The sequence below is a fragment of the Eleutherodactylus coqui genome, chromosome 9, assembly GCF_035609145.1.
Source record: "Eleutherodactylus coqui strain aEleCoq1 chromosome 9, aEleCoq1.hap1, whole genome shotgun sequence".
Classification (NCBI taxonomy): domain Eukaryota; kingdom Metazoa; phylum Chordata; class Amphibia; order Anura; family Eleutherodactylidae; genus Eleutherodactylus; species Eleutherodactylus coqui.
Genome location: NC_089845.1, coordinates 137,711,727 through 137,735,346, shown reverse-complemented (window position 1 = coordinate 137,735,346; position 23,620 = coordinate 137,711,727). Strand labels below are relative to the sequence as shown.

The 23,620-nt window shown below is 44.7% G+C and overlaps 1 protein-coding gene across 1 annotated transcript in view; it reads right to left on the bottom strand.

The window, feature by feature from the left end:
- NUDCD1 (NudC domain containing 1) overlaps positions 1 to 23,620 on the bottom strand; it is a 133,923-nt gene that overhangs the window by 85,690 nt on the left and 24,613 nt on the right. The window contains exons 3-4 of the mRNA XM_066578548.1: positions 2,617 to 2,802; positions 445 to 628 (exon numbers count right to left, since the gene is read on the bottom strand). Coding sequence (XP_066434645.1) covers positions 445 to 628; positions 2,617 to 2,802 — 370 coding nt within the window. The remainder of the gene's footprint in view (positions 1 to 444; positions 629 to 2,616; positions 2,803 to 23,620) is intronic.

The following is a 23,620-nucleotide window of genomic DNA, read 5'->3' as shown; positions in this document are numbered from 1 at the left end:
AGCGGGGAGATACTCGGCTAAGGCACTACTCGCTCGAGTAATGTGCCTTAGCGAGTATACTCGCTCATCTCTATTTACTACGACAGGCACGGCTCTCGTTGAATTCAATGGGATCTGTGCCTGCAGTACCAAATCAGAGCGCGGCAATGCTGACAGCACCATCTCCTCCCAGCGCTACCCTCTCCGATAGCAGGCCGGATAATTAGCTGATGGGCAGGGATCCTAAGCAGAAGACCCCTATTGATCAACGAATGAGGACATCTTGAGAATAAGGCATCAATAGCAAAAATCCCAGACAACCCCTTTAATATCTTTCAGCGTGTTTTTTAACAGGAATCCCGTCCAGCCAGCGGTGAAACAGAAGTTTTGGCGCTCGTGACTTTTGGTCATTTGGTAATTTGGTGCTACAAAATATATCGGCTTTACCGAAGGAACAGAATTTACCGTTATTGGGACCGCATGTTATAGATATCCACTCCAAGGAGACATGGAAGCCGCTGCCTTTAACGTCCAGTTCATCTTTTTCAATAGACAATAGCAGAGCATCAATTAGCTGCGCCTCACCCCGGGCGTACCGAACACTGTGCAGAACGATGAACGGATCCCCCAGCTCCTGATTAAACTTCAGCTGCAATGAAGATGAACATACACGAATGAGAGGCCAATCATCAATGTGAAAACCAATACGATGCTCTGAGATCAAGTAACATTGTAGAGGGGGAAAAAAAACGCTACTGTGGCCCGGTTGGTGCAGAATGAGCACCACGTTGCGTTACATGGGGTAGGCTCACTTTGCTAATGACAAGGTCATATGCAAGGTTTAAAGGGGTATTCCCACCTTTGCAAGTTATCCCCTTATCCACTGGCCAGTTATTAGGAGGCCCAACCGCTGATACCCCCACCAATCCAGAGATACCACCCCTGGCATATCCCTGAATACGGACAGTGGTGGTTGCAGATGTGCACCACTGCGGCATTGACTTCAATGGGAACTGCTGGAGATAGAGTTCAAGCGCTTGGCAATCTCCAGGGGTCTCATTCACTTCAATGGAACCACCAGGGATTGCCGAGAGCTTGAACTTTGCCATCTCCAGCGGTCTGACTGACAGCTGCAGCTGTCTCTTTATTGGATGCTACTGCTGTCAATCAGCACTGTGGAGGAACTGATTGGACAGAGCGGGAGCGCACTGGAGGAAGACGTTCCACCAGCTGAGCACTGTATGGTATCCTAGACTAGTTGCCAGTAATGATAAGTACTCCATAGAAGACGCAGCTCATTTGGGCTCGCCTTTGTACAACGTTTGTCACCAAGCCAGTAATGGAGAACGCACCCCACTATATTTCAGCAGTCACAGCTGCCCGTCTATCCTTTCTACCCGCTTCCTCCATAGCGGTGATGTCACAAATCAGTGTCTAAAGATGCCCATACACATTAGATTAAAATTGATGAAAATGGAGGATTTCAACCAAAACAATCATACATTGAAAATCAACAGCTGATAGTTTCTGCCGACTGACAACGGACAGTCATCGTCTGGAAAGTAGTAGGCTACTTACATGGTCATCAAATAGCTGGACAAAAGATCTTTCATTCTGTGAAAGAATGTTCCTACAAAGATCATCTGTCTATCAGCTGCAGTCATTGAATATATATGGTCTATTTGAATGACTGTGACGACCAATATGGACTAAAATGTGTGTGGCTGCATCTGCATAATGAGTGTTCAGCAGACAATGGGTTATTCAACTGATTTTCAACCTTATTCCTGTCTAAAGGCCCATTTAGACACAATGCTTTGAGCAAATTTTGAGCGAGAATCAGTCTTTTGAGCGCTAACCGTTGCGTCTAAATGCATGGACATCGTGCAGTCTTCGTGAACAATACATTCCTTGCTCAATTCTAGTTTTCTAGATTTGAGCGATGAACTCTTATTAGCAGTAAAGACTGTTATCACAGTCGGCAGCGCTGATAAAATTCTTTCAACTCGTGTCCCGCTGGTGTAAGCGTGGAGAACAATGCAGCTGTTTGCTTATGCAAAACAGCTGTATTGTTCGCCGAGCAATAGCGGCGGTGTCCCGCTCCGCCTGCATAGCTGTTTAGTAGCTAATTAACTACTATAGACTATGCAAAGATGATTGCTCAAAATGGTCACTCAAACTGAGCGATCATATTTCAGTGTAAATGGCGTCTAATGTGTATGGCCACAAGGTTCCTTAGTGAGATCTCTAGGCAGTTTGGGATTTCCCAGCCCGAACAGTTGGTGAACTTAGTGAGATAAAGTTACAGCCGAGATCATCTATATCTTAGACTAAGTTCACATTTGTGTTGGAGGATCTATTGAGTCTCTGGCACAGATCCATCTGAAAAGCCATATGGACAGAAGTCAGATGGACCCCATTATAGTTAAAGGAATCCAGCACCATTTGGTTCAATTATAGGACAGATCTAGCTGTTCTTCTGTTCCTACAAGGAAACAGAAGAACAGAAACAAATGGTGTCAGCAGAGACAAAGTGACTTCACGCTATTCTCTCTACCAGTCACGAAGTCCTGGTTTATGTATTTGGGGTGCAGGCAGCCATCGGTGTAAATTCACTTCTGATATCAGAATACTCACTTCCCATTTTACGGCTACACATTCATCAGTCTTTGATATGTGGATGAGATACAAGGTTCCTGTGCCATCGGAAAGGGTCACCCAGTCGGGCGATGTGAAGTGCATGGAGGAGCACAGGCGTTGGTCACAGGAGTTTACATCACTTGGAAATCTGAAAACTTCTATTGGTTTCCCCAAAGCCGTATCCTTTAAGAAACACAACAAGAAGTAGAATTACTGCAAGGTGAAAATACATTGCTTTATAAACCAGGGCTTCTCAGTTCTTTTTGTCCTGGGACCTCGCCACAAGAACTTTGTAATGTGTGGGCCATACAACTTGTGGTCAAACTTACAAATATTGCACAAGATACCTTTCACTTATTTTGTGAACTCTGTAAAACTTTAAAATAAGCAAAAAGGAAAAAAAAAAACAAAAAAAAAAGGACTTAACATATACACTTGTTACGTGTGCTGCTGAGACATGTTGTACTACTGTGCTTCCAGCAGCACAGCCCTCACAGGGTTAATTGATTGAGCTGGCTGGGTGTGGTACTTCGTGCTAGCCAATCTCTTAGGTCTGTGCACACATATAAACCCAGCTACTGGTCAGTCTCTGTCTGGTGTTCAGGGTGAGCAGTCATGAATCCTTGTCTGTTGAAGTTTGCTGTGTGATCTGCTATCGGTGTTTTGTTGCAGCTTGTTGTGTGATCTGTGCCTTGTGGTTCATGTCCGTTTGTACGTTTATTTTGTGTCAGTTTGGTCTGCTGAGTTTGTTTACTATGTCTGCGCTAGGTTGGCCCCTAGGGCCCTCTAGTAGATGTGCCTTGCTAGTGTAGGGACTGCAAGATTCGAGGGGCCTTGCCGGGGCTTGCAGCTTAAGTTCATTGGCCAATGTACGAACTAACACCTCGCATTTATATTCAGCTTATCATCTGCTATTAGTGTTTGCTTTGTGGCTGCTGTATGCTGTGTATTCTGGCTCTGTGTATCCTGTTGTTCTGTCCCTGTCATGTGGCATGTGAATGCATCCTGTTCTGGTGCGTGGCTCCTAGGATCAGCTAGGGCCCAGATCCGAAGACCGCTGGGCGGCCCTTATTGGGGCAATGTCCCCGCTTAGGTAGGGCCATGCCATTCCTCCCCTGTAGCACAGGGTCAGTTTGCCAGAAACCCGTGTTCGTACCCAGTCTGCTTTGGTCGCGATCGTGTGGGCCCCGTCCTCAGTTTTGCCCACACGATCGTAACAATACTCTAGTATAACCCGAGTTTTTCAGCACATTTTTTTTTGTGCCGAGAAAGCCCCCCTCGGCTTATACTCGAGTGAGGTACAAAAGAAAAAAAAACAAAAACGCAATATTCACCTCCCAGCCGGCGTCTGTGTCTCCAGCGCGATGGTCTCCCTAGCGGTGCAGCAAACTGCTTGAGAATTCTCCCCGCTGTCATCTCTCTGCTTGGCTTTGAAGTCACCCGCCGTCAGCGCTGTGTAAGTAAGCGCTGTGATTGGATCGAGCGCCAGCTAATCACAGCCGGCGCTCAATCATTCACAGCCTTTCAGTGAATGACATCACTGAATTGCCGTGATTGGCTGGCGCTCGATCAAATCACAGCGCTTAGTTACACAGCCGCACCGCTGGGGAGACTATTGCGCCGTGGACACAGACGCCAGCTGGGAGGCGAATATTGCGTTTTCTTTACCTAGTATATAATCAAGTATAGCTAGGCTTATACTTGACTCAATAAGTTTTACCAGTTTTTTATGGTAAAAAAACTTATTGACTCTGCTTATACTCGGGTCGTCTAATACTCGAGTATATATGGTAATTTTATTGGTAAACCAAAGAGTGCTACATCCAGAGAGAAAACGCTGCAGCTTCTAGAGACTTCAGATTGAAATCTGCCTTTGCAACAGTTAGGGGGCGCCACAAAGTCTGAAAATTGCTGGTAGCAACAATGGAGAAAATCAGAATATACCTGGCACAAAAACACCAATAAAATGTACGGCCACATTAAAAGGACACTAAGCTTTCAGACAACATATACCCCTCTAATAGCCTGTATGTGTCTCATCAATCTAGTAATATACGTTCATTATTTTTTTTTTCACCTGCATGCATTTTGGACTGACAATTTTTGGTGAAATGGTTCTCCCGTACAAATTAACGACCCAACAGGAAACTAAGCAAGAAATCTCAGTATTCTCTCTAGTTGCTTCTTTTCAGCTCATTGAAACAAAGTGACTGGTAAGTGAGATCTCACTCAGTGTAAACAGGCAGTCACTCATCTCTGAACAACTGCCTGTTCACAATGAATGGAGGTGGGTGACCTGGAAGAGATCATAGACACCCTCCGCCTCCATTCACTGAGCGACTATCGCTCCTGTTTGAAACCACAGGACCAACAGTCATTGGAATGACTGCACGACTACGTATAAAGCCACCACTGGGGCCATTTTACAAGGAATGACCATTGTTTAAATAACCACTGCATCATACAAAAATAACTGATAACTGTTCAGTGCAAATACGGTCAACGATTGAATGATAATTCATTCATTCATTCATTCACCATTCATTTTACACAGGCAAAAAAAAACAAAAAAAACAATCGTCGTTTCCAGTTGTTTCCTGTATAAGACGATTGTTCAATCACTCACAGACCATTGCCAGGCATTTCCAGACAGATCATTTTTTTTTAAATGTTCAGGATCATCTGTAAATTTAAACGAATGTTGTTTGAAAACAAACATGTCGCGTGCTCGTTGCAATGATTAACTGCTAAAAACCATTTGAAAAGTGCTAAAAAAAAAAACTGCTAAAAAAATTTTGACAAGTGAACGACTCTCACTCACTTACCCTTTTGGCTCCCTGTTTATATAGGATGACAGTCACCTATATATCACTCAGTTGTTCAAGTGATTGCTCAAAAAAAAAAGAAAAATCGGCCACTGTAACAGTACCCTTTGACTGCAGGGTCTATATACAGTGATATATAGAAGCTGCAGAAGACAGTGCCACTTTTTTAATTAAACCCCATTTAAAAAATGATTGACAGACCAAAATACATGTATTTACGTGAAGAAAAATAAAATAAAATAAAGATTCTGCCCCTCAATGGTGTCCATAGCCTTTTAAAGGGGTCTTCCCATCTCAGCCAATCATTATGTAAATTAGTAGCTCAGTGACCTGTCAGTAACACTTATTCATTTGCATAACAGTTACAGCATAGAAAAGAAACAGCATATAAAGGCCAGTTTGGCTAGTTTGGTAATCTAGGCACCAGTGGTCACGTAGGTGAGGATGGACCTTGGCAGGAGATCCCCATTCCAGTAATAGCTGCAGGTCCCAGTGGTGGATCCCATATCGATCACATTCTGCGGATATGCCATATAAGTATGAGCCGATAATATTCCTTTAAAAATGCATACAAAACGGCGTTTACGGGCGAACATTCACTGCGAGTGTGTGACGTACGTCCGGGGCAAGACAAGCAAGGCAAAGAGAGAAAAGTAAAGGCAATAAGAGATTATAATGTACTACGTGTCACGCCGGTCACATTAACTTCTGTATTACAGGGCTGTGCATAGGACACTCCAGGTTACGGATAAGACTGTCTTTGAGACACGGGTGAATCAATAAGCCAGCGCACAGAGATCGCTGACGGATCATTACGTAAGATGTATAGTTATAACTTCCAGAAACTTCATTTTCCGGAGACATGGACAATAAGCAGCTGTCACCGGGGGCGGACTGTAACCTCTTCTGTCACTCCGTCATCCTTGAAATGGAATTAGACAGTTTCAGGACATTGCCATCTGTAAACACCATTCTTGTCATATTTTGTTATAAATTATATTTCTGCTCAGACTTCTGCCGGCCTCTGCAATATCATTTACCACATACGAAGAAGTGAGGAATTAAAAAACAAGTTTTTTCGCGCAAGAATGCAATGGATTTAGGGGTAGCCACACGTTGGCGGCCATGCGGTTTGTAAGAAATCGGTGCAGCTTTCGAATCCATTGCAAATAGCAACACGGTTTTGTGGGTAAGCGGTAGTTTTTGTCACAAATACACGGGGTCATCAACCATCAATATGAAAACTGCGGCGCTTTGCGATGACTGTGTGGTTTTTGGACGCATCGTGGCGGCTCCCTGACCACTAGGTGTGTCTTACTTTTAAAGTTTGTGCTTTCCAAAAACTTTTTTTTTCCACGCCAAGTCAAACGTTTTCGTCAGTGGGGGTCTAGGTTCCAGGACCCCTAGAATTTGGTAGAACGAAGCAGCAGAAGTTTTCATCCGAGCGCCATCACTGTTTGCTAGCTGAAGACGGGCACATGGACTTTCCATTGACTTTAAGGTCAACTGCCTACAAGTTAAGGCCGGCGACACATGAGCATACTCAGGCTGCGTTCCTGCATCTGTAATGAGGACGAACATCTCCCAGTCTGACCCCAAATACTATTTGGCTGGAGTGCACTTGTGCAACACCAGGCTACAGATCATGTTTTTTGGTCATCATAAGGGTGTATTCAGGGTGCTTTGGATGGAGTAAAAACCACATCAGCAAATCCGTTTAAGTTTTTTGCTGTAGTTGCAGGTTTTTACAGTAAACTTGATAAAACCGCAGCAAAAACACAAGCGGTATTGCCGACGCAGTTATTGATGCGGGCATCTAAAGCGCCCGGTGGAACTACACCCTTAATATCTGGACAACCGCCTCCCTGGTAATTAACAGATTGCCATGCATCTGGCTTAATTATTAATTAACCCTGACCATTTATAAATGGTGTCTGGTGTATTCTTTAATTGGTCCCATTAACAAAGCATTCGAGCCAATGACCAGTAACAGGTGACAAAATGTGCATACCCACAAATATACAGTATATACATTGCAACCTTCATTAACCCCTTTATGACACGGCCTATTTTGGCGTTGAGGGCCAAGCGATTTTTTGGTATTTTTCCATCTCCATTTTTCAAAAGCCATAACTTTTTTATTTTTCCGTGGACGCAGCCGTATAAGGGCTTGTTTTTTGCGTGGCGAGCTGTAGTTTTTATCGGTACTAGAGATGAGCGAACGTACTCGGTAAGGCCGATTTCGCAATCGAGCACCACGATTTTCGAGTACTTCACTACTCGGGTGAAAAGTACTCGGGGGCGCTGTGGGTGAGCGGGGGGTTGCAGAGGGGAGTGGGGGGGGGGGGGGGGGGGGGAGAGGGAGAGAGCTCTCACCTGTTCCGCGCTGCTACCCCCCCTCCCCCCGCCCCCTGGCGACCCCTGAATCTCTTCACCCAAGTACTGAAGTACTCGAAATTCGCGGTGCTCGATTGCAAAATTGGCCTTACCGAGTACGTTCGCTCATCTCTAATCGGTGCCACTTTTGGGTACATAGACTATATCGTAAAACTTTTATTTTTTTTTATGATAACAGGGAGAGAAAACGCATCAATTCTGCCATAGATTTTTTTTTTTTTTTACAGCGTTAATCATGCAGCATACATGACACACTACATTTTTTCTGCGGGTCGGTACGGTTACAACGATACCAAAATTGTTATATATTTTTTAGGTTTTTACACTTTTTTGCAATAAACCCCCCCTTTTTTTGGAAATTTATTTTTTTTCTCTATAGCTGCATTCAAAGTCCTGTAACTTTTTTGTTTTTTTATGTACGGAGCTCTATGAGGGCTTATTTTTTGCGAGACGAGCTGTAGTTTTTATTGGTACCATGTTGGGGAATGTACGGCTTTTTTGATCACTTTTACTGCATTTTTTTTTAGACAAAATGCTAAAAATTAGCATTTTGCCTCTGTTTTTTAGCGTTTTTTTTTTTTAAACGCTTTTTGTCGTACAAAATAAAAAGCATGTTCAACTTTTTGTACACGTCCTTACGGACGTGTCAATACCCAATATGTAGGGTTTTAATTTTTTTTCCCTTTTTTAAGCTAATATTAGAAAAAGCATTAAAAAAAAGGTTTTTTTTTTACATTTTTCTTTTTTTTTTTTTTTACATAATTTGAGTCCCTCTGAGGGACTTGCAGCACTGTGCCTATGATCGCTGTCATAAGGCATGGCAGAGCTACTGCTCTGCCATGCCTTATCGCTTATACAGCGATCATAGGCAATACAGAACGCCAGTGTCTGGCGTCCTGTTGCTATGGTGACAGGCCGGGCTCTCGCGATGACATTGCAAGAGCCGGCCGGAGACACAGAGGGAGCGTGATCCCTCTGTGAACCCTTTCCCTGCCGCGATCTGCTTAGATTGCAGCAGGGAAGGGGTTAACAGCGGGGGGCACATCTCCGATGCCCCCCGCTGTTGCAGCGGGATGCCGGCTGTGACTGACAGCCGACTCCCGCTGCGGGATAGCGCGAGATCACATAAGATCCCGCGCTATCCCCAGTATGTACCGGTACGTCCTGTTGCGGGAAGTACCAGGCTCCCAGGACGTACCGCTACGTTCTGGAGCGGGAAGGGGTTAAAATAATCAAAGCAGAACTTTTTAAAAACTTCTAACAGGTCAAAAGTTTTAATCGGTGGGGATTAGGGCAAGGTTGGGACATCGAAAACCGATACATCGAAATATCGCTAATGCTTTGGTGATACTTTTTATCGATATTGTTATGTCCGATATATCGGTAACAGCGATAGTTTAAGGCGATATAAAGAAGAAACCTGTCTAGTGACCAGATTTTCTTTCTTTAAAGAAAGCCGGGGAACAGCTGGATGTAGAAGACAAGTTGGGGACACCCCGCTTGTCTTCTGCATCCTTCACTGGCAGCACAAGGTGATCGATTTTGAGCGATCATTTTTCACTGTAAATGACAACGATTATCGCTCAAAAGTCGCTTGAGCGACATCTTTTGAGCGATTATTGTTAATGGCCCTTAAGGAGACTCTTTGTCCCCAATAAGGTTTGCTCCAGGCACAACGACCCTCAAACAGTGGGGTCTTCGGCCCCTCCTCCACATGCGTTTGTTCATCGCTTTAGACGAGGCTCTGAACCCTTGCGTCTAACGCGATGGCTGTGGGCAATGCTTTCTAAATGAAAGCATTTCCACCTGCAGATGGAGGGCTGCGCTGAACGCATGAAGGTCTTGTCCAGAAAAGGAGACGCAGCATGTCATGCATTCAGTGTCTAACCTGAATGTAGTGCCCATAGAAAAGAGAGGAGACCCATCTAACGCAATTACAATTGCATTCGGGGCACTGTGTTCACGTTACCAGACTCTTCATTGTTTACAAGTTGCCATGGAGACCGTTGGTCCCTCAGCGGCAACTTGAAAAAATGCAGGGCACGCAGCCCCACAAACACACACACTCAACCCTACTCCAATTTGTACCAGCTTGGTAGAAAATCTTTCTGTAGTCGCTGCTTCGGTTCCTTCAGAAAGAAGGTTTTAAAAGCTGGTGAAACGATGTCTGCTGGAAGGAGCATTGTGAAGGGAGAGCGTGCTAGCAAATTATCAATTCTTGGCCCATTAGATAACGATTATTGGGGCCAATGATAAAAAACTTTTCATATACCTCATTTTAATTATGTTTCATCTGTAATTTTTTATTTTCATTTGTAACTTGAATATATTGTCATGATGCACCAGACTCTACCCTCTCCAATCCATCCTGAATGCGGCAGCCAGGCTCATCTTCCTGTCCAGCCGCTACTCAGACGCCTCTGCCCTGTGCCAGTCACTGCACTGGCTGCCCGTTAAATACAGAATACAATTTAAACTCGCCACCTTCATCCACAAAGCCCTCCACAGTGCAGCGCCCCCCTACATCGCCTCCCTCATCTCAATCCATCACCCAGCCCGGGCTCTCCGCTCTGCTAACGAAACTAGACTGCGCACCCCTCTAATTCAAACTTCTCATTCCCGCCTCCAAGACTTCTCCAGAGCAGCACCGGTCCTCTGGAACGCACTACCGAAGGCTACCCGGGCAATCCAGGACTCGCAGAACTTCAGGCGTGCTCTAAAAACGCACCTCTTCAGGGAGGCATACCACATTCCCTAAACCAAACCCCTCTGTACTCCGCCTGATAACATGCTCCCTGACCTACTGACTGCAATCCCTGCTAGCCATCATAAACCGCTCCTGCAGTCATACTGTTTCTGCCGTCACACGGCTAAATGTTTGACCATTGTATATCACCAGTGTATATCACCCCTCACTCTCCACCTCGCCATACCGCGCACATCTCCAGCCCCTTTACCTTCTGTATCACCCTACTATTCGTAGTATGTAAGCTCGTTGGAGCAGGACCCTCACCCCTATTGTTTCCATCAATTGATTACTATGTAAGGGTGCGGGCAGACGAGCGTAGGCGTATTTACGTTCGCACGAGCGCAACGTATAATCGCCCGAGCGATCGTTTTTTACCGATCACGACCAGAGCTAGAAAGCGTATTTTCGTTTGTTCCTACTTTGCAAACGGTCTTTTCGGCGATCGAATATGCGTTGGCGCGTATTTCGGTCGCATATGTTCCGTTTTTTTTCGAATTGCCGTTTTTACGCGCCGTAAAATCGCCCATGTGAACGAATACATTCGAAACCATTGCCTCAGATGGTCACGTTTATACGTTTGGTCGCAAAAACGCGCCGTTTATGCGCTCGTCTGCCCGCACCCTAACTGTGGTTCTGTAATGTTTGTACTTTTGTCTTTCTGTATCCCCCCTGTCGATGTAAGCGCTGCGGAATATGTTGGCGCTATACAAATAAAGATTATTATTAAAGTTTATTATTAATAGTTAGAAGTTATAATAAATTCAACAGTTTAAAGTTTTAAAAAGTTTTTTGTTGCTTGATTAACCCCAGATCTGTTTTATTTTTATACAGCATTTAAAAAAGTCGATATATCGAAATATAGATAGTTTTCCACCGATATTTTACAATAATCGATAGTCGATACTATCAATATTTTTGTTTCGATGTCCCAACCTTAGATTAGGGTGCCAAATCGCTAAATGGAAAGAGACAGAGGAATTCATCTGAGCGCTGTGCCTGTTCGGTTATCATCATGAAGCGTCGACAGACCCCGTAGCCCAAACTGCAGTCTAACGGAAACAGACGAAAAAACAGCACCATTGAACGGGCAGAGGCGCTCATCTATTATAGCAATTAGTAGGGGTTTCAGCAGCTGAATCCTCACCATTGGAACCTACTAATGTGTCATTATGACAAGTCAGAAGGTTTTAAAAGAAGGGGTTAAAGTGGAACCGATTTCACCCAGTATGTTATATAGGGTCTCTGGGGGAACATTCACACCACCATTTTTCTTATTTCATAGTTTTCCACTGTAGCTACCACATCCATAGGAGCCTCAGCTAACAGGAAAAACACCCCACTATCAGAGCCACGCTGGAGTCTGCCAAGACCCTGCAGTTCAGCCATGCCGGGGAATGATCGCTAGCAATCACTTGATCACCAAGTCCCATATAGAAAACAGCACTGCCATTGAGCGCTATGTAAGCTGGTAAAAAAGACAAAAGTGGTTTGAAACCGCTTCAGTCTTATCCTCCGAATTCTTGGCAGCCAAAGACCCAACCTTCTCCTGCTAGATTGAAGACCTTTTAAACCCGGGCCATAAGATGCTAAAACAAGGTTTAGATGTAGAGCCCCCTTTCCACTGATTCTCTGCCTGGATTTGGGGAATGCCTCACTAAGCGGGCTGAAGTCTCCCAATAGCCACACAGACCCAAGTCCCACCTAGCAGTCAGTTATGGCACATGATGTATGCTGTATGTATGTTCATGTTGAGGAGCTCATGTATGTGTTTATAAGGAACCTGCCAGCGGATGTGGATGCTATACCATGGTACCCAAGATGCGAATTGTTAGCTTTAGTGCAGAGCTCATCGCTCAATAAACACGGATATCCCTGTGTTTTGAGTGAAAACGACAAATAGCTTAATATTCAATTTAACACAAATGACACCTAAAAATCCACCATACCTATTCAAACGAAAGAAAAAGACCAAACTTAGCAGCCAACAAGCCCTTGAATTCCCGATAAGCTAAATGTAACGTTCTGCTTTATGAAATTCCTCACTCCGAGCCAAGCTACTCTGGACTCTGACTATTAGCACAGCTTCAGAATGAATATCTGAGCTTTCAAGCTCCATTAATGTTTTCCAACCCATTAGGTGACACATTAGTCGTTCGCACCACCAGCTGTGGACAAACGGATGAACATCTGAAATGCAAAGCAACGGCAGACAGAGCTGCTTATCTCCATGGCTCTGAAAACCCCACGAGTTGCCTGCCAAATCAATAGCACAATGATCAGAAAGACATTAACAATGGGGGAGCCATCAACAACTATTGCCAACAATTGTACGTGTAACATACCATAATGAGCCAATGTTCTCTACCGTTTCCATTTTCTCCATTTACCCCGATGGGTGAGCAAAAAGAGAAAAAAAAAAAAAAAAAAAAAAAGCACAACAGGTTTCTAACATCTTTGAAAACCTTTTGTTTGAAACACATCCTATTGACTGGAGGAGAGAAGGTTTCCGGTCCGTCGCCAGGCACTGACATAAATGCCACTATTGACTATTCCAAACATGAAATGTGTATTAGTCAAGTAAAAAAAAAAAAAAAAAAAAAAAAAGCAGTAAAACAAAAAAAAACTTTTTTCTAGCAACTTTTACCCATCAATTGGCTTTCATGTTTTCTAAATACTTAGTTGGCAAATACATCATTAGCGGGTAGCAGTTCTGCCAGGCAGAAATGATCTCCCATGAAGAAGCCATTAACATGCATATTGCATTTGGCTGTACATGTGTATTGATTAAAGAGCAGATATGAGCAGCTGCAAGAACGTGAACCCTGACGTCGCTGCCAACAGGAATCCAATGTCTATTGACAATCTGAGGTCTTACTTTTATCGGATATCCATACACACAAAGTTTGTTTTTTAGCCAATAGAGAACACTAAAATTCTTTAGGAAATTGTGTCAAATAGTGCAAAATATGGAACATTTATTGTGTGTTTTTGATACTTTTTGCACTTTCATTATAAGATTTGAAAGTTAGATAAGAAGGAAATTTTGGAGTACCAATGAAAAAAAATGGAGTGATGTTGCTAGATGCTCTTGCATTAAAGCAGGTGGTTGGACCTGATAACCCTGGAGGTCCCTTCCAACTCTACGATTCTATGCTCGGCTGAAATGCTGCCGGCCCAGGTGACACCACTCCAGTGGAGGAGGCATAAAGGCAATCTAGAGCAGGGTTCCCCAACTCCAGTCCTCAGGGACCGCCAACAGGTCATGTTTTCAGGATTTCCTCAGTATTGCACAGGTGATGTCATTATTGTGAATGCCTCAGACATTGCCACAGGTGTTCTTACCATAGGATATCCTGAAAACATGACCTGTTGGTGGTCCCTGAGGACTGGAGTTGGGGACCCCTGATCTAGAGGATGCGCACAGACCTTGAGACTAACTGCGAGCTTACAGTAGCAATAATAGTGAACCTTTGGATTATTGCCACTAGAAGTTTTCACTAGTCCAAAGAGGCTTGTTCTTTCTCTAGTTTTGAAAAGGGTCTACAATAAGGGGTATGGATGAGTAGAGTCTTAAAAAACCCTCAAAATTTATTAAAAAAGGGTTGTTGCCAAGAGTACAACCTCGGTTCATATGTTCTAACAGGGCATATCAATGTTATAGAGCAAGGTCTCCTGCTCGGGACCCCCTTTCCCATTCTTTGTGACTCAGAAGACCTCTTTAACAGGAGTTCCCATTCGGGCGAATCTTCATCTGCCTGGTATTACATGACAGCTGGGCAACTGAAGGGGAAATGTGTAGCTGGCAATGGCTTCAGCCTGCAAAATCAGCCGATTGCTTAGGATGCCGAAAGGAGGACCCGGAGAGATCACCCTGAGTGCAGGACTAGGGCAAGAGGCTGGAGTGGTGTGACTTGGCACAACCCCTTGAACAGCATGTGCAATGTCTCTGAATATTGGTATAAATTATATCAGCCATAAGGTAATGTAAGAAAACAAGTCCACGACCTTCACAATTGTGCTAATCATTATAATTAACTGTCTCAGTCATAATGGCAAAGCAACGAAAACGAAAGAGTACTGGATCTGTTATATATGGTCAATGGAGTCCATTGAGTACAGTTGGGTCTATGAGGCTTCAATTGGGGTATTCATCATAGTACCAGAAAAAAAAATGGCAATCTATTCCAAAACATTTTTTCCTGTAAATTTATAGGAATGTGTGATGGAGGTTCCTAAAAGGTACCTCCGACGCAGAGGCCCAACATCTCTAGCAAGTTACACTAGATTTAGGATTCTGCATATGCCATTTTCATACATTTGGAACAACTTCAACCATTTTTCTTGTCTTCTAAAATGATGCGTTTTACAATCATAATAGTAGAGGGTGCTGATAAGTCTTTGGCTTTGTGATCTTCATTTGTTTTCACGTCAATGAAAGTTATATAATTTGAAAGCGCAGTTTTTGCAATACTTTGTGAACTAATTTTGGCCTGATCTCATGTGCCATTCTTATGTTATGCAGGTTTAAAGACAACATGGCAAAGTCTGCAGCAGATTTCACAGCAGAGTAGAGCTGAGAAGTAATGAAGTTCCTGCTTCTTAAAAGGGATGTTGGCCAAAGACATTCCCTAAGGCACGGTCCAACCATTAGATAACAAGTGCCCTTTGTACTCCACAGTGAAAAACTGGGTTGCCAAATTTAGAAAATTGGGCACTTCAACACCAACAGTGAAGACCAGTCTGGGAGACCTATAGTGGTGAAACCATAGAGGTCACCGATGTCATGATTCTGGAAGAACAGCCAATTTCTGCCAAGACCATATCAAAACATTTCCAAGGTAAGAGTTGGGTCTATAATTCATAATCATCTGGACATGAGGAAGGTGACCGCCAAGTGGGTTCCAAAATGTTTGTCAGCAGATTAAAAGCATGCCCGAGTGCAAGCCTCCCAGGGAAATTCAGAAGTGTTTTGGGCAGGATCCTAATGCTTTCCTGTCTCAACTGGTGATGATGGGCGAGACGTGGAATTTTATGTATGATCTTGAGTCGAAAGAATGGAGACCAAATAGCTCCCCACGCCCTAAGAAGTTCAGAGTGCAGATGTCATCATCGAAAGTAATGGTGTCTGTCTTCTGGGACAATGATGTGATACTGCTTGTGGACTACCTAAAAGGGTATATTATCACAGTTGTATAATACATAACACTTCTGAATAAGTTCAAGGGGGAACTGAAGTCAAAAAGGGTGAATGGCCTCATCCCACACAGCAACCAACACCCAGAAAACTGTCTGACCTAGGCATCAAGTTTCTGGATCATCCTCCTTATTCACTTGATCTCATGAGGTTTTCGAATTTGAAGAAACAGCAACCAAGCCTGACTCAATCTCTGACACAACTGCAGCGGCTGATGCCTGGTTTGCCACCCAAAGGAATTCTATCTGGATTTGTTCAAGAAGTTGCAACACCGCAGTCAAAAGTGCTTTAATAGCCAAGGGAACTACGGTATGCAGAAGGACTGTGAAACGTCATTGTTCTACATCAAAGATTTATGGTCAAAGACAAGGACTAGTCAGCGTCCCCTCGTAAATCTCCACCAAGGTGTTCGGCAGGATATTATAATCTAAGGTGCAAAGATGCTGACAAATTCCACTAATTATTCACTTTCAGTGGTTTATCAGTGTTAGCTTTTTTTGACTCTATTGCATTTGACTGCAACAAACAAGAAAATGGAATACTCTACTACTTGAGATTCAGTGAGAGGTGTGCATTGGCCAACATCATGACTTTCCTTTAAAGATGCCCATACACATTACAGTAAGGCCGCATCCACACGGGCGATTGTGTCGCTATGTGACAGTGCTGCAAATCGCATGCATGTGAATCCCATACTTTCCTATGGGTTCTTACACACGAGCGATGTTTTGTAGCCTGCGTCATTGTGGGACTACAGAATCGCGGCGTTCTCTATACAGCCATGTTTGGTGATTTTTTTGTAGACCATGTTTTCCTATGGAGCCTTCCTATGTGTTGTATCATTATGAAAACACTGTTTTCGGGCAATGCAATGCAACTTTTAGAGTAGGAAATCCTACTCTAAAAGCCCTAAAATAAGCCCTAGCTGCACCAAAAGTAAATAGTAGTCGACGTCGTCGTCATCATCATCTAAGAGGTGCTGGCATCTCTGACGTGTCTTCTCCCCTGAAGCTTCCCGGCACTTGCTTGAACACTTCTGCCAACCCTTCCTGGATTAGAAAATCAAAATTCCTGCCTCCAGAAAGGGCTGGCTGTGATTGGTTCATCAAGCGCTGGCTCTGATTGATTCATGAGCGCAATGGCTCAGCCAATCACAGCTATTCAATGCCAATCCAGGAAGGGCTGGCAGAAAACTTCAAGCAAATGCCAGTGAGCTTTATGGGAGAAAACTGCAGCTAGGGCTTATTTTTGGGGTAGGTCTTATATTTCAAACACCTCCCTCCGCCCCCAGAAAACCCTTGCACACGGTGCTACAAAGTCATGTGACTTTGTAGGGACACGAAAGCGTGGTATTTCTACGAGGAAATGCAGCGATATTGAATGGACCACGGCTGCGATTTTCTCACATCTAAAATCGTGTCGCCTGTGTGGATGCGGCCTAAAGTTGAGAAAAATGGACCATTTCATCTAAACATGATATGAACCTACATAAACTGCAATTAAAAGGCATGAAATGCCAAAAGAAGCTGTACTAACACTGCAACTACGGTCATCACCCCATGGCTTTGTTTACAAGGCTGCAGCGGCTATTTGTCCATATACCCATGTGACCACTGCAACCAATCGAGGGCCTTGTGCACATACGGGTAGGTCACTGCTGCAGCCATGGACAAAGCATCCAATAGTAAATTCTTCAGTCTTTCACATGGAAAAAGTTAGCACATCAGCTTTATTTTAATTTATGTTTAAAAGCCAAGAGTTTCCAGAAAAATAAAACAAAAAAAAAACAAAAACAAAAAACACACTTTCTTGATGCGTTTCGGACTGCAACCGAGTCCTTAGTCATGGCACATGTAGGTGGAACCTCTTGGCTTTTAAACATGAATTAGAATTAAGCTGATGTTTTAAACTTTGTGTGCTGGACTGAAGAACTTACTATTGGATAGACTTGACGCCTGGCTGAGGCGAGCCAGTGCACTGGATTTACTAGTGACCAGCTGGATCCATTTCCAGTAGAATGTAAATGCTGTGGAGCGGCACACTGCCCCCTGCTGGTGTGATGATCTGGGGAGCTATCACATATGACAGTTGGTCACCCCTAGTAGTGGTAGGAGGGACAATGACAGCTCAGCGATATGTTCAGGACATCCTGCAGCCACGTGTTCCTCTCATGGCAGCTTCCAAGAGGCAGCAGAATAACGCTCGGCCGCACACACAAGAGGGTCACAGGAATGTCCACAGAACATTATCACACTTCCGTGGCTGCCCGGTCGCCAGATTTATCGCCAATAGAACATGTATGGGACCATCTGGGACACCAACTTTAACAGCCTACGAGTTTTCATGATCTAGAGGCTCAATTTCAGCAAATGTGGAGCAATATGTTGCAGGATACCATTGTATGCTTCCATGCCCGCCCGTATCACATCTTGTATCCAAGCTAGAGGCAGTACAACAGAGTACTAAAGCCTCCATGCATACAAATATCACATTTTGTATCCAAGCTAGAGGCGGTACAACAGAGTACTAAAGCCTCCATGCCTGCCTGTATCACATCTTGTACTGCCTTCTAGGTTGGATACAAGATGTAATACTGGCGGTCCTGGAGGCTCTAGTACCCTGTTGTATTGCCTCTAGCTTGGATACAGGATGTGATACGGGCGGGCATGGAGGCTCTAGTACCCTGTTGTACTGCCTCTAGCTTGGCTACAACAGGGTATTGAAGCCTCCATGCCCACCAGTATCACATCTTGTATCCAACCTAGAGGCGGTACGACAGGGTACTAGAACCTCCATGCCTGCCCATATTATATCTTGTATCCAAGCTAGAGGTGGTACAAAAGGGTACGAAAGCCTCCCTGCCCGCCACTATCACATCTTGTATCCAAGCTAGAGGTTGTGCAACAGGGTACTAGAGCCTCCATGCCCGCCACTATCACATCTTGTATCCAAGCTAGAGGCAGTACAACAGGGTACGAAAGAATCCCTGCCCGCCACTATCCCATCTTTTAGCCAAACTAGAGGCGGTGCAACAGGGTACTAGAGCCTCCATGCCTATCATATCATATCTTGTATCCAAGCTAGAGGCGATACAACAGGGTACTAGAGCCTCCATGCCCACCTGTATCACATCTTGTATCCAAGGTAGAGGTGGTACAACAGGGTACTAGAGCATCCATGCTCACCGGTATCACATCTTGTATCCAAGCTAGAGGTGGTATAGCAGGGTACTAGAGCCTCCACGTCTGCCCATATCACATCTTGTATCCAAGCTAGAGGTGGTACAACAGGGTACTAGAGCCTCCATACCCGCCACTATCACATCTTGTATCCAAGCTAGAGGCGATACAACAGGGTACGAAAGAATCCCTGCCCGCCACTATCCCATCTTTTAGCCAAACTAGAGGCGGTGAACAGGGTACTAGAGCCTCCATGCCTATCCATATCACATCTTGCATCCAAGCTAGAGGCGATACAACAGGGTACTAGAGCCTCCATGCCCACCTGTATCACATCTTGTATCCAAGCTAGAGGTGGTACAACAGGGTACTAGAGCATCCATGCTCACCGGTATCACATCTTGTATCCAAGCTAGAGGTGGTATAGCAGGGTACTAGAGCCTCCACGTCTGCCCATATCACATCTTGTATCCAAGCTAGAGGTGGTACAACAGGGTACTAGAGCCTCCATACCCGCCCATATCACATCTTGTATCCAAGCTAGAGGCGATACAACAGGGTACGAAAGAATCCCTGCCCGCCACTATCCCATCTTTTAGCCAAACTAGAGGCGGTGCAACAGGGTACTAGAGCCTCCATGCCTATCCATATCACATCTTGCATCCAAGCTAGAGGCGATACAACAGGGTACTAGAGCCTCCATGCCCACCTGTATCACATCTTGTATCCAAGCTAGAGGTGGTACAACAGGGTACTAGAGCATCCATGCTCACTGGTATCACATTTTGTATCCAAGCTAGAGGTGGTATAGCAGGGTACTAGAGCCTCCACGTCTGCCCATACCACATCTTGTATCCAAGCTAGAGGCGGTACAACAGGGTACTAGAACCTCCATGCCCGCCCATATCACATCTTGTATCCAAGCTAGAGGCGGTACAACAGGGTACTAGAGCTTCCACGCCCGGCTGTATCACTTCTTGTATTCAAGCTAGAGGCGATACAACACGTTGATAGAGCCTCCCTACAAGTGTTCGGTTTTCCGCAATAAGTGATCCTTTTTCTCCGATCTGATATCGTAATCACTTCTAACAACATTACAATCACACTTATAAGCTTCACTTGATTCCGACAACTCCTTCTATAGACCCTTGATTTTAGACAAGGAGTATGTAGCAATGATTTGGACGGCCGTTTATGTCATCTGAGCTACAGGTGTAGACGTTCTCCTCTGCTCTATGGAACAAATGCAGACAAAAACAGAAAAATGTAACTTGCAATCAGAAAACTAGAATGTCGCGAGTTAATTTCTGCATCTAGGTGGAACAAAAAAAATAAAGCTTTGCACATGTAGCTAATGAATAATCAGAAGTCTTAAGCCATCTAACAGTGAGCAGAAAGTAACGCTGCAATTGAAACACAGCCAATAACTATAGCAACTGCACCCAGGTTGTCAGCAGCTCCGTATAGTCAGTACATATGGATTGCGCTCAGGTCGCCGCGCATAGAACACGTTCTGAAGGATCGCTTACGTAATAAGCTCTGCTGTTGTGCAGAACACAGATGCACACAACCAGCAGCAGATGGGAAAGGTCATTGTATTTAATATCGAATGACAACATTAGAAATAAACCCAACACATTTCAGATTTTTGGAAAACTTTTTACTAGCGCTACATCGATCTCTGCCGAATACTGTTGTGGAGCTCAGTAATACCACGACAGATAATAGGGGGGATGCAAGGTTTGCTAAGCTGATAAACCACAGAGGCTTCTTCTGCGAAGGTGTTCTTTATCTCAACCAGTTCCAGCGGTAGATCTCCCTAGTGGTTGGGGCTCCAGCCAAATCTTGCTGGTAGGCAGTTGGATACCCTGTCCTATATTCCAGGCATAGCCTTGGTTTTCTGCTACAGCCCTTCTGTATTTGGCCATGGGTCTTCACTTCTGCACAGCTGGCTCCATTGAGTTGCCAGGGTAGTCAGTGGTCCTAGATGAAGTTGATGGCCTATTTAAAGGCGGTTCTAACATTTCCACTTGGCATCCTAATTTAGGTGCAGTACGTCCTTTGTTTCAGCTGTCATTCCTGTAGCTATTGCTTCTGTTCTCGACTCGGATTCCAACCCAGACTTTGGCTTTATATCTGGATTCTGCTCCCGTTTCACACTTTGAATTCGTCACCTGATATCTGCTGTTGCACTCACTGGAACATCCTCTGACTCTGGCTTGGTCACCATTTTCCTGGCGACAACTCCTTGCTATGCGACAGCTCCATCAGTACTCCTTCTGCAAACTGTTAGATATTCTGGTGCACCAAGATCTGGGAATCTGGCTGAAAAAGTCGATACCTCCTTGTGGGGGTAAAAGTTGAAGAACGGGAAGATTCTTTAGAGTTCACACCCCAGGTTATCTAGCGTTAATCAATCTGCGGCTTAGAGAATCCATTTCTCCAATGAGAAACAAAACTAGATGTTGCAGAGTTGTAGTTCCTATACAGCGACTGGTCAAGAGCGGAGCTGCACAACGGAGGGGGAAAAAAAACGTAGGGATAATTGGTGTTCCAACAATCACCTAGTATGGTGGGACAGTGAGTAGTTGATGGTTGTGTCAAGATTATTTGCTTGCAGGGAAGAACATCGTCAAATGTCAAGGGTTGTCACACAACAAGCTCCGTATTTTAGGTAGAAGCCAGATGATCACCGATGCTGCAGGTTGTATAGTAATACTTATTGACCATTCAAATGAATGGCTGACTATGTAATGCATGGATGGGTCAGGTCTGCAGAAGCGTTCTGGATCAAAGAAAGTGGACCGGAGTGTGCATTGTGGGGGCTTTATGAAACAACCACTTGAAAAATCTGTCTCCAAGATGGAACCTTTTGAATGCCTGATAAAATGCCCTCAGACACGTGTGGATCTGCCTTACGACACACTGGTCTATGTGGGCTAATGGAGGTGGCAGCACCTGGGAAACCACAGTTTTCACACGTGACCCCTCTAAGTGAGATAATGGCTTTGCTGTGGGGTACCCAAGTCATTAAACAAACAGATAGTCCTGTTGTGTGACTGCTGACTAGAGATGATCGAGCATACTTGTTAAGGACAAATATTCGAGCTCCCACCTGCTAACTCCCGCAACCCATCGCTCACCCCCGCCGGCACCCGAATCTTTGCAGACGAACAGGCAGATCCTCGAAAAGGACGATCCTCGCTCGAGTATTTGTCCTTAACGAGTATGCTCGCTCATCTCTACTGCTGACGCTACACTGGTTTAAGACAGTACCAGTAGGTCTGAACAGGAGCGTAGTTGGGCTGGTGGCATAGTTGCAGATATGAAGAAGTCTAAGCTGAAAAACAAGGCAGGCAGCAGACTAAGGGTGAATGCAGACGGCCGGGTAGGATCCCGTTGCGAGAATTCTCGCAGTGCGATGTGACCCGTGCCCCTGCAATGCCCCATGGCTCACATCCTGCGCAGTCTTCTCTCTGCTTTGCAATGTGCCGGCTAGCACACAGCCGCACATGCGCAGAGCAGAGTCGCAGCGTCAGAAGTGATGTTTCTGTGCGGGCCTCTGCGAGGCTCGCACAAAAATAGGATATGCCACGATTGTCTTACCGCGCACGTTTACACGCGGTCAAATTGCGGCTGTCTGCATAGGATTGCATAAACCAATGCAATCCTATGGCAGCGTGCATGGGCGGAAATTCTGTGGGAATTCTCTCCGCAGAACTTCTGCCCGTATGCAGACAGCACAGGAGTCATAACAGTCAATAAATAGGCACGGGTCAGAACCAGGAAAACACATGAATTGGAGTTGTCACAGTGGTTGTATTAGACCAATTGCTTAGACATCCGCCCTAGGGTGATTGTCGATTATGTGACCAGGGGAACTTCCCATGGCCCCCCATGACAGCTCCAGGTTGTCAGCTACTTCTGGTAACCAACAGCATGAAGCTGTAACGTTCACAGCCTACGTGGCTTTAATCCCCAGAGCAGTTACAGTGATTTCCCAGACTCCTCCAATGCTATATGCACACGGATCCAATCTATGGATCAACAGTAGAAGAAAAGTACGAAGCATCTGAAGTGGGTTTTGCATGCCCAAAAATCTGGGAAGGGAGAGACCTTTGTTCTCTCACACAGGTTTGCACAAGTTTTTTGTTGTCTTTTTTGCTCTTTTTTAGGAGTATCTGAGCAAAACAACATTTGCTTTCCTCATAATTACTAGTCTGTAAGGAACGTATCAAGAAAATACAATTTATTAGCAGGATGGTTTCTGGAGCGCCTTTTGAGAAGTGTCCTTGACCCCCGTTCTCATTTCCATTCGGTAATAATAGTCTTCCGCTATTGTGTGGTCCTGGATTGTAATACCGCTCGGGTATCGAGCCTCGGTGATGTACGAGGTCCTTCACCGTAATACAAGTTCTGATGTTGGCATAGAGATGAGCTTTCCATTTACTATTTTTATGCCCTTTAAATGTACTAGCGGGCTTGTAGAGCGTGTGCAGCAGGCAGGCGCCGCTGATTGTGCTCTCGACGCTTATTACGGGATAATCAGTGCTTTATCAGCTCTTCCTCTCTGCTGCGGTTTGCAGAGGTTCCATCCCTTATAATAATCTTCTTGTTTTCCTGGTCATTATATGGTGCTTGTACGCTACAATATGGT